This window comes from Pogoniulus pusillus, chromosome 6 (assembly GCF_015220805.1).
Source record: "Pogoniulus pusillus isolate bPogPus1 chromosome 6, bPogPus1.pri, whole genome shotgun sequence".
NCBI classification, from domain to species: Eukaryota; Metazoa; Chordata; class Aves; order Piciformes; family Lybiidae; genus Pogoniulus; species Pogoniulus pusillus.
This window is the reverse complement of record NC_087269.1, coordinates 46,559,217-46,575,251: the sequence shown is the minus strand read 5'-3', so window position 1 is coordinate 46,575,251 and position 16,035 is coordinate 46,559,217. Positions and strand designations below refer to the sequence as shown.

At 37.6% G+C, this 16,035-nt stretch overlaps 1 protein-coding gene across 19 annotated transcripts in view; it reads left to right on the top strand.

The window, feature by feature from the left end:
- Positions 1-16,035, top strand: part of LRMDA (leucine rich melanocyte differentiation associated) — a 684,296-nt gene that overhangs the window by 467,532 nt on the left and 200,729 nt on the right. The window contains exon 6 of one of the 19 annotated variants that reach the window (XM_064145523.1): positions 15,562-15,868. The exons of the other annotated variants lie outside the window; for them this stretch is intronic. Within the exon in view, the coding sequence (XP_064001593.1) occupies positions 15,562-15,597 (36 nt within the window). The 3' untranslated portion in view covers positions 15,598-15,868. Of the gene's footprint in view, positions 1-15,561; positions 15,869-16,035 lie in introns of those variants that run through there. 19 annotated transcript variants of the gene reach the window in all.

The window sequence follows — 16,035 nt, the reverse complement described above, 5'->3', positions numbered from 1 at the left end:
GGGTGCTAGGTTGGAGTGGCTGATCTTGGAGGTCTCTTCCAACCTGGTTGATTCTATGATTCTAAGGCAGTAGATCAATCTCAGAGAATTTGGATTACCAGGATATGAAGGGCAGTCTCTCAGAAATTAATAAATACAGTGCAACAAAATTAAAATTATCTATTCTGATTGACCAGCCTATTGCAGAAAAGTTTTGTTCAGTGTTTGGAAATCCCTGGATTTCTTGTTTTGATTTGATTCAGTAGATGGATCTTGAGAGAGTGCTCTCTAGCAGGGTGCTATATTTATATCCCTTCTCATACAGATTAATAAAATGTTTGGCATTAAGTGTCAAATGCTTGTATAATCTATTAACTGTGTATTTGAACATAATTTTAAGTTTTCATTACCCATATTGATAAATACAATCATGATATGTGTGTATATGTATTTACTTTTGAGGCTATGTATTTTTTGATGACTTTGGCTAGACGTCAGGGATACCCTTAACTGTGAGGAATAGCTGATCTGGGAATCAACAGGCTGGAGAAAACAATTCCTAGTAAGAAAATGTCTGTGATACAGGCTGAACTTATCATCAGTCAGTTTAGAAATGATGAAAAGTTATATGTGGACCCTTGGATGTTTGCTAACTTGAAGCCTTGCTGTCAGAAGAAGAGTAGCCAATTGGAAGAAACAAAAAGGTTTTTTCAGGCCTGATAAAATGTGTTGGTAATGGCAGCTAGATTAAAGCCTCCACATGAACATGCATGCAGGAGAAGCTCTTTTCAGTGCTGAGGAGGAGATTGACAGTGTCAGCAGTCAGTCTGTCTGGCAAACAAGGTAAAGCACTTAGGGGTAGAGAACCTTAATTAGAGGTCTCTTCAGGGTAAAGAAAAGTTCTTAGTCTTCATCCTTGATAATTCACTCACTGGCTTCAGTTGTACCAACCACTATTGATAATAACTTTGACAAGAGTTTGTGTACATGTGCCATGCTATCAAACCCTATATTCTTATCTGAGAAAAAAGTTCAGTCGTGGTGGGTGCAGTGGATAATGTGTGTGATATTACTGCAGCAGTGCCTCAAACCCAAGATTACTGAACTTCTGTTTCTTGGTGTTGTGTGGGTGCTGTGTTTTATATCAAAGAGCCTTTAAGTAATAAATTCCTTTGTATTTTATCTTTCCCTCACAGCAAAATCATTGTGTATGACTTTTACTAAAGTTTATTACCCTTAGGAAGTGAACTGATCTTGGCAAGTTTTGTAGATAGATCAGGAATGTTATTATAATCTATTAGTTTCAGTGTCAAAAGAGTTTTAAAAAGGATAATTTGGTTCAAAAGCATGGTCTTGTGACCTGAAAAATTAATTAGGAATATATACTAACCAATGGTATACTCTAAAATGAGGTGTATTATTTATAAATTGTGTTAGAATTCAATCAGGAATGTTTCAGAAACAATATTTTTGTGCTTTGATCAAAGTCTGATTATTTTGACCTTGAGTAAAATTGTTCATTAGTTTTTCTTAGATTATAAGGAAAGATCTCCCTTTTCCTAGTAATGACCTGTTTGTTTGCCAGACTATATCTGGTTATTTTTTTTTCTCACTATCTGTTACATATACACAATGGTGAGGCTAAAATTTAATATTCAGTTCTTTCTCCTTTAATATAGGAAGCACACATTTTCTTTGGAGAATAAATGCATGCCTGTTGTGGCTGAGTTGTTACTATAGTTATTGAATAGTATTGTCTGGTTGTTCCTTCTTTTAGAAGCAAGATATTCTGCTCTTGTCTGATGAGTGAAAAGAGATGTTTCACTTACAGCAGTTCTGTACTACTGCAACTACAGAGATGAAATGCTGTTTGAAGTTTTGCAAATGTTTCAGTGAATCCAGAATCATAACTAAATGCATTGTTTGAAGTAACTTAATGTTTTAGATAAACTATTAAGTGAATTTATCATATTTATTAAAAAAAAACCAATTGTCAGAATAAACAGAAGTGAAAATGGGTCCTCTTTTGAAGGGCTGCTTTGGAAGTTTAGTTTTTCTTTAATCATGGCCAATTTATAGAAAATGTGAATGTTCCTCAACAAAGGAGGAAGCTCTTGAGATATCCTACCAGTTAAAAATGTATATAATAGTCATGGAAGAACATTTCTGCTTTACAATTCTTAGTTTTTTTTATCTGCAGATTTTAATTCATCTGTCAGGAGAAGCATCATAAAATTAAGAGAAACAAAACATGTATTTCTTTGCTATTTTAGATGTTTTAGTGACATTTTAGATAGGCAACTAACAACAGCGGCTTTAATTATATTTCTCATGGTCTTTGATTACTTATTATTATTAATTATTATTATATTTGTGATATCCTTACTGGAATTATTATAAAGATTTGCATTTTTTTTCCCTTAAAACATCGAACAATTCATATGCATTTCTTTGTCCTAAATACTTTTCCAAACACTTACCCTTTTTCATTTGTTCTGCTTCAAATAATCCTTTTAGGAATTGGTAGATGTAGTTGATTTTCCCAATGAATTGCTTTTTTCAGTTCTTTCAGGAGATCTGATCTTTCCAGGATTTTCCCCCTACCCTCTTTTTAGTGCTTGATATCATACTTTCATAATTAGATTTTTCACATGTTTTTACTCTTTTGTTCTCCATGATGATGGACAAGAAAATTTCTCCTCCACAATGCTTTTCTTGGAGCACTTCAGAATGGAAGTCACTGTAAAATCTCTGCCTTCTACTTTCTTTCTGCTGCTCAGATTGTTCCAGGGGTGTTTTAAATGCTACTTGATTCTGTAAATCACTATCACTGTTGCTTTTTGATAGCTGGTATATAATCTATTTTCTCTGAACCTCACTAAGATTGAGTTTGAAACTAATTGAGACCATTGGAGTTTGGACTAGGCATTTTGCCTTTCTGTTTCCACTGACAAATGAAATAGAAGCTTTTCTCCCCCCGCAGTCCATCCATATTGTGTCTGTAGCGTTGTGCTAGTAAGCCAAGGATTTAAAGGGCCTTTAACTTGGCAATATTGAGTAACAGGTGGAGGAAACCCTTCTGTGTCAGTACTGATGAACCTGTCAAGCACTATTTGCTTGGATTTGCACTGACTATTTCCAGCCCAGACTGGGCACATATAGAATATAATGAATCATAGAATCATAGAATTGTTTTGATTGGAAAAGACCTTTAAGATCATCGAGTCCAACCATTAACCCAGCACAGCTAAATCCACCACTAAACCATGCCACAAGGTATCACATCAGCACGTCTTCTAATGCCTGCGGGAACTATGACTCAGCCATTTCCTTGTGCAGCCTGCTCTTGTGCTTTACAACTCTTTCTGTGAAGAATTTTTCTTAATAACCAACTTAACTCTCTCCTGGTGCAATCTGAGGCCATTCTTTTGTCCGGTCACTTGTTACTTCAGAGAAGAGACCGACATCCAGCTCGCTACAACCTCATTTCAGGTAGCCGTAGAGAGTGATTCTGTCCTGGTCCTCCTTTTCTTCAGACTAAATGCCAGTTCCCTCAGCTGCTCCTCATAAGACTTGTTCCCTCGACTCTTCACTAGCCTTGTTGCTCTTCCTTGTATTTGCTCCAGCACCTCAATTTCTTTTGTGTAGTGAGGGGCCTAAAACTGCATGCAGTATTCAAGGCACAGCCTCACCAGTGCTGACTGTAGGTGAGAAATCACTTCTGTGCTCCTGCTGGCCACACTGTTTCTGGGTTTTTCCTTCATCCACAATGGAGCAATGGGTGCTAAGTCATCCTTCAGTAGCACTGTGATTCAATTCTAGTGTTCAGCATCTTGTCAGAGAAAGCATCTCAGCTGTGGTGCAAAGGCTTTTCTTGAATCTAAGTAGAATGCATAATTGCATTAGGCATAGTGTCTGTGCAGGATTCCATATCATCAAGAACTTAAAAGGTTTAGATCTTTCAGTGGATTTCAGGAGTAGTGGCTACCACAGACTACAAAGAACTGATGAGTGTGCTTAACTGCAAAAAGGGAGACACCATGATGGAAACCTATGACAGAAAAAACAAAATCAGTGATGTAGTCATTCACAGCCTGACATGGGTAGGCCAATATCCAGCTAGCTCCTAAGGAAAAGATAGCTAACATACCCAAACCCATCTTCTTGCTGTTGAATTGCTGCTGTTGCTATATGCATGGAATATCTTCTTAATTATTTTGGGTCATATGTCTGGCTGTGTCTCCTCCCAGCCCCTTGTGAGCACATATTCTATTCACTGTGGTGGCAGAGTGAGAAACAGGAAATGACTTGACGCTGAGCAAACACTGTTCAGCAATGGCTAAAACATTCATGTGTTGTCAGCACTGTTTTAGTTGAACACAGCAGTATGCAAGCTGCTGTGAAGAAAATTAGCTCCATCCTAGCCAGGTCCTGTACAATTTCGTTTTCCCCCCTTCTCTGCCCCTGCCTTGAGATTTCAATTTTAAAATGCTCTGTTTAAAGACCAAAAATATAAACAGGTTGAGAGATGTAGTTAAATGGAATAAAGAAAAGAAATCTGTGTATTTAGTGGCCTAGATTGGTCAGAACCTAACTCACTTGACAGATAATTGCCTGACAAGCAGTGTCTTTGATGTTAAGCTTCAGTGAAGTAGAAAGAAAGTTTCTCAGCTGCTCCTAAACAGTCTTTGGGTGGTCTCTTGCTGTCCAGCGCTGGAACACCCTCAACCTGCTGAAAAGTTTTTTTTTCCCATGTGGCCAGCCCAGTGGAAACCTGAGTACAAATAGTTAACCACCACTCTGTGAAGTCTTGGGAGAAGAGGAGATGATGGAGAAAGAATGGGAGGGAAATAGAGCAGCCAAATACAGTTTGAAATAAACAACTTCTAAATTAAAAAGAATGTTAAATACAGATCATCTGCTCAAACCCTGACAGCAGATTTAATTCCTTCCTCCTTTTACCTGATGGAGATGCGCCTGCAGGGCTCGCATCAATTACCTGTCGACATGTGAAAAATGATTGATGAGCTGCCTCAGGCACTGGAGTATACTTTGTCAACCACTCATAATTTATACATCTTATCTCTGCCAGAACAAAAGACAGGACAACATGCACATTGAAAGGGAAAAGGGAAAAAAAGAAAAGTAAAGAAGAGGGAAAAAAAGAAAGGCAGGCAGGTGTTTGTGTTGGGGTTCCATTATATATCATGAGTTGATAACATTGATGACTATCTATTTGCTGGCTCATCAGATATCTCCACCACTTTCTCTGTGGTTGCTTGGGTTTGCTGGGCTGACCATTCCATGCTGGAAAGATCCTGATATAGAAAGTATGGAGTGGTCTAGAGTTAGATTTTAATTACGCTGCTATCTACAGTAGTTTCTGGAGCACTGATGTTTCCTCTGACCTTCTGTTTTAATCGGTCCTTGCAAGGCATGCTGCGAACCACCACTGACAGAGACCGATAATTTAGACAAGGGAGTCTTCTTAAGATGCTTTGATTTAGAACCATTACAGAAATTGGATGTTTTTATTGTCACATTCATACATTTTTTTTTAGAATGCATCTCAGATAGGTGAATCTTATAGTAACATAGAAACCAAATTTGAACTTGGACCTTGAATTGTAATCAAACCAAGAATAATATTTTTTTAATCTTTTGGAGGGGATAAAATATTATATATATTTCTTTGAGGCTCTTGAAACACTTTCAACCTCAATCTTTATTTGATACTTTCAGATAAGCCTGCTATTCTAGTCTTTTCAGGTTTAACAACTAATTGAGAGGGAGGAAGAGGACTTGACACAGTGTGCAAAGAATGAATTTCCAAAGCACCTGGTATTTAGTGTCATTCAAGTGACTCAGATTGAGAAGCAAAAATATCTTATGAGTTCTTTAAATTTCTAATTTAATATAATAATGAAATTTCTCCTGTTTTCACAGTCCACTCTCCTTCCCCACCACTTCCCCAACCCTTACATTCAGGAGGAAAAGTAGCACAGCAAAAGCTCTGGACTAGGCTAAGGGGCTTAATGGGATGTTACAATGTACAATTACCTTTGCTGATTTTGCAGAAAACTACAGCAAAGTCAGCACCAGCAGCAGAGTCAGCAATAAGCACCCTTCCATTCCCCCATCCCTCAAAAAAAAACTCCCACAACCTGCAGCCAGTCCAGCAGAAAAGACCAACACCCCAAAACAGGAACAGGAAGCCTCTCATGTTACGATCTGAACTTCAAGCCCCAGGAGATGTCCAGCCAGCCAGCGCTTTTGTATTAAATCTGGCAGGATGCTGTCATGGTATTACTCACCAGCAGATTCAACTGACACCAGATAAGATAGTATACTACCTCTCCAGTATCTACTAAGCTGGCACCAGAATAAGCCTGGGGGTATTAATCTGCCTTGGCTTGGAAAGTTGTGCTGAAGTTGTCTACAAGTCATATTCATTCTAGCATGTATGGCTTTAAATATTTGTACTCTCCTGAGCCCACATAATTATTCAGAGGGATTAAAGGAAAGATTAACTCAAAAGCAATCTCTGTTGAATGATAGATATAGTGTTTTAGAATATTGAAAGTTTTAGCCCTATACTATACAGTCCCACTGAATATGATGTCCAGGGCAGGTATACTGGTAAGTTTAGTTTGTGCAGCCATATTTTCAGGTGCTCCTCTTGTCTTCTGTTGTTGTCTTACTATTTTTAGAGGCAACTGCCCAGACACATCAAGGTGTTTTCCAGTTTTCTAAGAAGTATCTGATTTATGTGTACATTTTTTCTGACACTGTGTTTCAGCGTGTCTGGATTGAATAGGATTATGAGGCACCTTGAGATCAGTTTACTGTAGAAGCTCCTGGTCTGTAGCTCAGCATTTAAAGAATTAGATGGTGTAACAAAGAGTGTTCTGGATATAGACATTGTTTCTCTTGTAAGCTTGCTTTGCTTTTCAAGATGAGAAAAAGCTCACAAATGTGGTCAATATGAGCCTCAGTTTGTGAATCCAGCTTCCCATCAGGATTTATTATCTTCAGAATAGAACCAGAGCAATACCTGTATGTGACGTTTTTTGGTTTGATGTATATGGGGTAAGTTTCTTTCAATCTGTAATGCAGTGTCTAAGCACATTAGAGTCATGTTTGGGGAGGGAAAGTGCTGAAAATCATAGAACTATCATATACTGATCAATATGAAAAAGAATTTCATATATTACTGCTTTGAGATACAAAAATATATGTTACAAAGGCAGTTTAAAGAGACATCAGTTTCCAGTCAGTGGGGGCAAGAGATTTCAATGTGGAGAAACGTTGCTCCCTCTGCCATCAACCTGCTATATGACCTTGAACAAGATACTTTTATCTGTGGTTTATGATGTATTTTTTTTGTCTGTCTTGTCAAGTTAGATTGTATGTTGTTCAGTGCAAGGCCTGCATGCTGTTCTGTGATTGCAGAGATCAGCACTGGCAGTGTCTGACCTTGAGTAAAGCATGTATGTGTTGCTCTAATGTGAATGAATAATGGTGTCTTTGCGTAATAGAAATGGCACTGGTGCTGTTATGTAGGACAGATCAGTAGCAATCATTACAAAAAATCAAAAATGGTCAACTGCCTTTGTGTAAATCTTGTCTAATTGCTAGGGTTATAGCTGCTAAGCTATGAAAATAGTACCTTTGTTTAATTTCTTGCTCTTTCATCCTACTATGCAGCAATCCTTCATGTGGGCAGTATTCTTGCTTCTAAGGAAGCTAGTATTCCTTGCCAGATAATTCCACGCTTACAGCTATTATTGTTGTTGTCTACAACTACCTGAGGGGTGGTTGTGGCCAGCAGGAGGTTGCTCTCTTCTCAGGTAGCCAGCACCAGCACGAGAGGACACAGCCTCAAGCTACATCAGGGGAAGTTTAGGCTCGAGGTGAGGAGAAAGTTCTTCACTGAGAGAGTCATTGGACACTGGAATGGGCTGCCCGGGGAGGTGGTGGAGTTGCTGTCCCTGGGGCTGTTCAAGGCAAGATTGGACATGGCACTTGGTGCCATGGTCTAGCCCTGAGAATTGTGGTAAAGGGTTGGACTTGATGATCTATGAGGTCTCTTCCAACCTTGTTGATACTGTGATACTGTGATAATAGCACATGTTCTCATCCAGCTTCTGTGAATGGTGTTTCAGAGATCTTTCTTTGTGGAAAACTGATCCTCGTAGGTGTCTGAAATGGACTTTAAGACAAAGGTGCCCTTACTTTGTTTTAAGTATTTTGCTTCTTCCTATGCTGAGCTACTACTTTTGGGTTTGTTTTTCTGTTTGACGGGCTGCTTGTAGATAGAACAGTTTTCCGTAAGGGATTGAAATCATATGTCAAATGTATTGTTTTATATGTAAGCCACTTGAGAACAATGAAAGCAGTTGCTGGAACCCAAATACCATTACAAACAGATTTATTGTAGTATGTTTTCTCCCACCTTTTTTTAGAAGTTATTACTTTAATCTTAAGAATTTATGTAAGTAGGCTTGTAGCTTTTTATATGCTTTATGCATTCAGTTTTGAGACTTTTTAGCTATTTAGTGGCATGGTGTTTAAAACAAGTGTGATCAAGGAAATAATTTCAGCTTTACATCATTTTTTTATGTATATATATTTCGCTCTGAATGCTACATATAAAATAGCCAGATTGTAATATAAAAGAGTTATAGCAAATGTCATGGAAACTTATCTTCACAATGCCCTTTAGCTTGGTTTGTTCATCTCAACCTGCAAACATCGAAAAGAGACAAAGATGTAATATTTCTTTGTCACAAAATTATATGAAATTTCAATGTCTTCAAACTTTAAATATATCTAAGAAAAAACTTGCTATAAATACATTCAATTAAAGTCATTACAGTATTTGTAAATGAGTAGAAATGCTTTTAAACTGCTCTCCTCTCCTTAACAAGAACAAAGCTGTTTTGAAGTGAAAATAATTCTCAAACTATAATTTTGATGAACTAGATCAGATGTTCCTAAGAGACTACATCTTTATTTTCCTGTCATTTTAATATTGTGCCTAAATAATATCTCAAAGGGGGAGAAGGTTATATACATATTATTGACCCAGAACATAACACATTCCAAATATATCAAAATGGAACAACACATTTAATTTACAGCAGTACCTTAAATGTTTTAGTCATCACACTGAATGAGCTAGTCTTGGGATTATTTATGTGTTTGTTTATTTATTGTCTTCTGGTTTCTGTGGATACAAGATTGGCAGTCACTCAGGAAATATATTTGAAGTTCAATGTGTTGATTGGCAAAAGTATTGATGATGAGATAATTGTTATAAAAGGTGGTGTATTTCCCCAGCATTTCTCATACTTTTCCAGTCCAAACAGCCACATGTATTAAAGTTATGTCAAATGGAGTTGTTACTGATCTTAATTTGTTTTTGGTAAGCTGTTGGATGAACTATATACTGATAAAGCTGACAGTACTAGAGGAATGCAGCATTCTTCTTGAGTATTCAGCTGATGTCCAAAAATACTGGAGACAGTGTAAATGGTAGGTTGTGAAGTCATGCTCATCATTGTTAATAGACACTGCTCTGAGTTGCCCAATAGAGGTGGCTACATTCTTTCAAATGTTGCAGCTTCCTGCAGATTGACATGAAGAAATCAGAGTAGTAAATATCTCAGTGAAAAAATAACAGTAATGATTGAATCAAGACAAAACCCTTAAAAACAAATTAAGTATGCTGAAAAAGCCAAAATTGTAGCTGTGTTGAACTAGACTGGTAATCAAAATGTTGTGATTGAGCACTGAGCAATTTCCTGCTGTCTAGGACAGTCCTTACCTCTCTGTGAGAGTGGCACAGAATTAATTGTTGCATATCAGAAGTGCATTCTTGGGGAAAAGAACAGGGTTATTTTACTTTAGGATTGATATAGAGATAGTTCTTTTTCACTTCATGAAGACTTTCATGAGTGCTACTTGCTACTGCAGCTACGGTTGCTATTGAAGGGACAACCAGAACAAATCCAATCCAGATTACTTCCATGGCTACCTACTAGAAAGTCTGGAAGGAGGGTGAAATTACTGTTTGAGTATCACAGGGCCTTTTTGACTTTCCCTTTATCAAACTCTTCTGCTAACAAGTCTTGTTCCACCAGTTTCCCCTCTAAACTATTGTCTTTAAACACTCAGTTTTACATCATCCTTCTAATTTCCATGTCTTCCTTAATGTTGAAGGTATGAAGTTATTTATTTTTGTCTGAAGAAAGGTAATAGCAGTTTCTTTACAGTGCTCTTTGGAGGAGAGAAGTGATAGAACCACATTTTGGCCCAGTGTCTTTACTCATCTGTAAAGCTGCTATAAAGTGGAAACAGATGTCTAACGCTTCTTCACTCTTCTTATTTTGTGCATGCTTTCTCTCAAGGTCAGGAAAATGTAGAATGAGGACACAAATTGTAATAGGTCTTGTAGTGAAAGCTGGGATTGGTGATATCAGACCTTTGCATGGGTGTAAGTCAACAGATTGCTCTTCTATTAATGCTGATGTAGGGTTTAAGTGTTAATCCTTTACAGGAAGTTTTCATGTGTAACTTCCATCTCCTTGAGATTCTGTGGTTGTGTGAAAAGTGTCATATTCAGTTTTACAGAAGTTTAGCTGATTTGTTTTGAATTGCTATTGCAAAAATAAGTTCCTTTGCTGTTGTTGTTGTAAGGAGTAACTATAGGCTGAGAAGAGCAGCATATCCTCTAGGATGAGGCTGTTACAGGGAGGTGGTGGAGGCACCGTCCCTGGGGGTCTTCAAGAAAAGACTGGATGAGGCACTTAGTGCTATGGTCTAGTTGATTGGATAGGGCTGGGTGATAGGTTGGACTGGATGATCTTGGAGGTCTCTTCCAACCTGGTTGATTCTATGATTCTATGATTCTATGAAAGAGAGGAATTGTACTCCTTTTTTCCTTTCTAATTCTGGAGCAAATGGTGAACACAGCAACTTGGAACCTGAACTCAGATTTATTTTCTGCTATGCAACAAAATTTGAAATGTAGTTTCAAGTTCCAGGCTGAGAACATCAATGAATGCCCTGTGGCCACAGAATATTCCTAAAAAATGAAAGTTGCTAGGTTAGAATATGTATTTTGAAGTAGCCAGTAGCAAAAAATCACAGGAACAAAATGCACTAATCCTTAATGAAACATGTCACTGTTTTTAGCCACGTTGTAACTAATGAAAAAACCTATATATGTATGTACATAATATATGTATTACATATATATACCATATACTGTGTCCAGTTCTGGGCCCCTCAATTCAAGAGGGATGTTGAGGTGTTGGAACTTGTCCAGAGAAGGGCGACACAGTTGGTGAGGGGCCTGGAACACAAACCCTATGAGGAGAGGCTGAGGGAGCTGGGGGTGTGCAGCCTGGAGAAGAGGAGGCTCAGGGGGGACCTCATTGCTGTCTACAACTACCTGAAGGGAGGCTGTAGCCAGGTGGGGTTGGTCTGTTCTGCCAGGCAACCAGCAACAGAACAAGGGGACACAGTCTCAAGTTGTGCCAGGGGAAGTCTAGGCTGGATGTTAGGAGGAAGTTGTTGCCAGAGAGAGTGATTGGCTTTGGAATGGGCTGCCCAGGGAGGTGGCCTGGAGGTGTTGAAGAAAAGCCTGGCTGAGGCACTTAGTGCCATGATCTGGTTGACTGGCTAGGGCTGGGTGCTAGGTTAGATTGGATGATCTTGGCGGTCTCTTCCAACCTGGTTGATTCTATGATTCTATAATACGTATATTCTATGTATATTTATTATGTATACATTATATGTATGTACTACATACATATATTACACTATATAAGTACACTTGTAATGCAATATATAAAACAAATCTTTAAACACACAACTTTAGAGACAAATGGCTTATCACTTTTACATGTCTATTAGTAGCAGTGGTAAAAAAAAGAGGAAAATGAAGTCTGAATGCATTAAAGGAACATTTAAACAGCATTTTTCTGTTTTTTTTTTTTTAGGTTTTTTTTTTTGCTAATCTGAGTAAAAATGTATTGGGTTTACTGCTTCCTGTTAAGTGGTCAAGAGAGGCGTTTTTCTCTGTTCTTGCAAGAAAACATGAATTGAACATAGGTGGCATTATTTAGCCTGGTCACTTTCATGGAAGTAATGGCATTTCTGTATAGTAATTATTTTTTTCTCACATTCAGTCTCTCTAGTTTCTATTTTATAGATTCTACTTTATAGTTCTGCAAATTCCATTGTCTCTATATTATGAAGCATGCAAGAAGAGCAGTTTTAACCTTCCAGTCAAAAGGATAAAAAAATTGGATTGCACATTCTAAGTGGAATGAGAATTGTGCATAGAGAGATAGATAATTTTATAAGCTACTGATAAATAACGTTGCAAAATATGTTTTCCTTTGCATGTTTAAATTGCTTGGCATATATAACTGAATTTAAAAGAGATTTGAAAATGAGAGTTCAGCCTTGCTGAAGGACTTGAAGAAGTGCTCTATTCTTACACTCCTTTCTAATAAATAGGCTACTATGAATGCTTAGATCTTATATTTTAACTGGACTTTGACAGATTTAAATTTAATCTGGGCCCTATAAGAGTCTATGTTGTCATTATTTGTCTGGTGGGTTTCAAGAACTTGTTTCTCACTTCCATTCCCCATCAGTTTTCTATATCGTCCTTTCACTACAGAAGTTCACACATCTGGGGCGACCAGCCCCCAGGGGAAGGGGAGAAACGTGTGTAGGACTGAGGGAGCAGCACGAGTGGGAAGCAGCAAATAGTGAAAGGTAGGACAAAAAGAAACAGCCTCAAATTATGTCTGGAGAGAGTTATTTTGGCTCTTAGGAAAAAGATTCTTCACAGAAAGGGTTGAAAAAATCTGGAACAGGCTGCCTAGGGAAGTATTTGAGTGTTTAAAAGATGTGTAGATGTGGTGCTTAGTGAATTTAGTGGTGGACTTAGCTGTGTGAGGTTAATGTTTGGACTCCATCATCTTAAAGATGTTTTCCAACCAAAACAATTCTATGATTTTAAGATAACTCCCTTCACTGAACACAGTGACTTCTCTCACAAGATCTTTTACCCTTGTGTCTCTATTTGTGATATGCATGCCTGGATTGACAAGAATAAATATATATGTCTAAGAAAAGGGTTTGGTTGTTCCAGAGATTTGAATGCTTGACAGTGGAGGTGTGTCATAAATGTCTTAAGTTTTCACTTTATTTTGTTTGCTCATAGAGTGTGTGTCACAGTTATAATTTTTAAATCTTCAGCTGTGAGAGAATGATACTTATGTCACAGCATGAGAAATCCAGAGAGTCTTTTCCAGTCATCATTCACTTAAGTACATCTCACCCTCTGGCAGAGATGTGGACTAGATCGCCTAATGTGTCTACTCTGCCCCAACCTTCTGTGATTTTGTGAGTGATAGAACAGTACAGGAGATCAACAGTTTGTTTATTGTCAGCTGCGGAAAGACAAGGCACTAAAAATGCCTGCACATAGATGTGGATGTACGATTGTATGTGGCAGATACCTGTAGAGATTGCACTTGAAGGCTGGGAGATTACTTACTCCCTTCCTTCTGCCAGTTCCCTAGGAAAAAATGGCTCTCACTGTTTATGTTGATACCTCTTTGTAACTCAGATCATCATCTTTTACTGCATGCCTAAAATAAAAACAGTATGTTAATATGTGTAAGAACTGATGCAGAACACTTCCTTGAGTTATCTCTCATCTCTTTGCACAGATGCAGAGCACTTAACTTCTTTTTTTTACTTCCCTTGTCCATGCATTTCAAATTTCATGTAAAAAAATTGTAAAGAAATTGCAATAAGTAAGAGAGGAAATTATTTCTGAAAGGTATTATACATTAAAAGCAGATCTACTCACCTTTAATATTCAGACAGAACCAGGACATGAACTCTAACTTGGAAGGCTCAGGCAACTTCTACAACGTTTCTGTTGTATAACACACTGGACTTCAAATAGGTACCAGTAGAGCTATGTATCTAGGGCTTTCAAAGGAATCGAGAGCATTTTGTTGCTCAAGTTTAATTTGAGATTTGACTTGGAATGATTTTATAAAATACGCTGTAATGAAGAAAATAAGTATTTTCACTGTCTAAAATGTGGTTTTACAAATAGAGAGAGAGGGAATAACATTAAAAACAGTGTTGAAACGTGAGAGAATTTGAGCATGCTGGGGGTGAATTCTGTTTAAGTCTCCTTTGAATGCCCTTTAAAAAAATAATTGCAGTGCATAAGCTGGTCCCAATAATACCTGCATATGATCTGGACTCTCCAATGCAGATTCAGTTACTAGTTGATGCTTTTTTGAGTAAATAAATAGTTGATTCCTCACAAAGCAAGACAGTATTAACGGGAGGGAAGAGAACAATGTCATATGCTTCTCTGCTTACTTGACATATTAAATACAAAGTATTTAAAAAGCACTATCTTGAATGCATAGTATAGAAGTGTAATTTGTAATATTCTTGTGTTACTTTGATCTAATATTATGAGCATTTGGGAGTAAAAATGAGTCCTTCAAAATGGAAAAGTTACTTATTTCTTCATGCAGCTTGCCCTAGTAGCTGCAGTCTGCCTTGCATGTTGAAAATGCGTCTGATATTGACACTTCTCAAAACAGAGTTGCAGTTACCTGTGAATGGAATTTGAAGCACAGTTTTACTTTGTGACTTAGGAGGTATTACGTAGTCAATGAAGAGAATTTAAATATTGTAGAAGTGGCATGTATTTCATGGAGGTGAAAGTAGAAGCCTGGACAAGTTTTTTCTTGCAGCGAAAGACAAATGTTTCAGCAGAAAATGTTGGATAGTTTTTGTTCATGTTCTCACCTTAGGTTTTGAACATGCTCTCTTTTCAGATTATCAAGCTTTTTATTGGAAGAGCCTTTCTTTGGCAGTCATGATGGTATCAGTTTTGGATGTGTCACATTGTGGTAGAGAGAAGAATTTGAGTTATATATGGAAAGGCTTTATGCTCCAGATTATATTCACAGAGATTATAGTGAGAAGATCAAGTAGTGAAGCCTATAAAGAGAGCCTATGCAGGGGGAGAATGAGTGAGAGAATAGTATTGTATGGTTAAAAAAAAACATGGTCAGGAAGCTTAAAGGAATATTAATTATAATTTGAGAGGAAAAAATATTTTGGTTTTTAACATTTTCTGTACTTAGCTGTATATCCAATTTTATCAGAGGTTTATTAGATTTGTCCATTGCGTTGGGCAGCTGATGAAGGGGAAATAGACTATTTGTGAGAGGTACTTCTTCTATTTAAGGGAAAAAATCATGTCTATCTAACAAGAAAAGGCAAGGTAACTCAAAGTATGTATTTAATGCCAAAGTCTGAAAATGACCCAAGCAACAAGGATGTATATTAGCATTCAAAAGTCATAGATGGCTATTTGGTCAGACAGGATCTCTGGTGTCTGTAGTAACCTGTGGAGAGTAGATGGGATTATTCGTGAGCTCATCTAAAGGGAAGAAAAGGCAGTTATAACTTGCTTTAAATTTAAAAGCTGTCACAAGTTTGGTTTTTTTTTTCCAGTCTGGAAGGCATCTGTCTAAAATGGTAGCCATTTGAAGAGAAGGGTAAGGCCTGTCAAAGTGCTTCTCCTGGGCTGCTTGTGTTAGTACTTCATCTGCTTTGTTTGACATCTCCAAACAACTCTTTAAAAATGTCGGCTTTGGCATGCTCTGCAAAGGAGAACTGAAGGGTGTTGTTTAAGTTATTTGGGCCTTCTCTGTTTTTCTTTCTGTGGCACAAAAATGTGCATTTTTTTCTCCACCTTTACCCCCAACAAATGTGTGTTTTAGCCTCATATGACCCTGGCATCTTAACATGTCAGAGTGTTAATAAAGCTCTGAGGCTGTCATAATGTGGGGTTAAATAAAGTCTTCATGAGCTGTCTATTAAGCTGATTTTTTGTTTGTCACTTTCTGTAGTTTCTTTATGGATGCAGCTTGTCTTGGTTTGTGGGCAGCCAAGCAAACGGGCTTTGTCTTTGTTCACTGCTCTGTT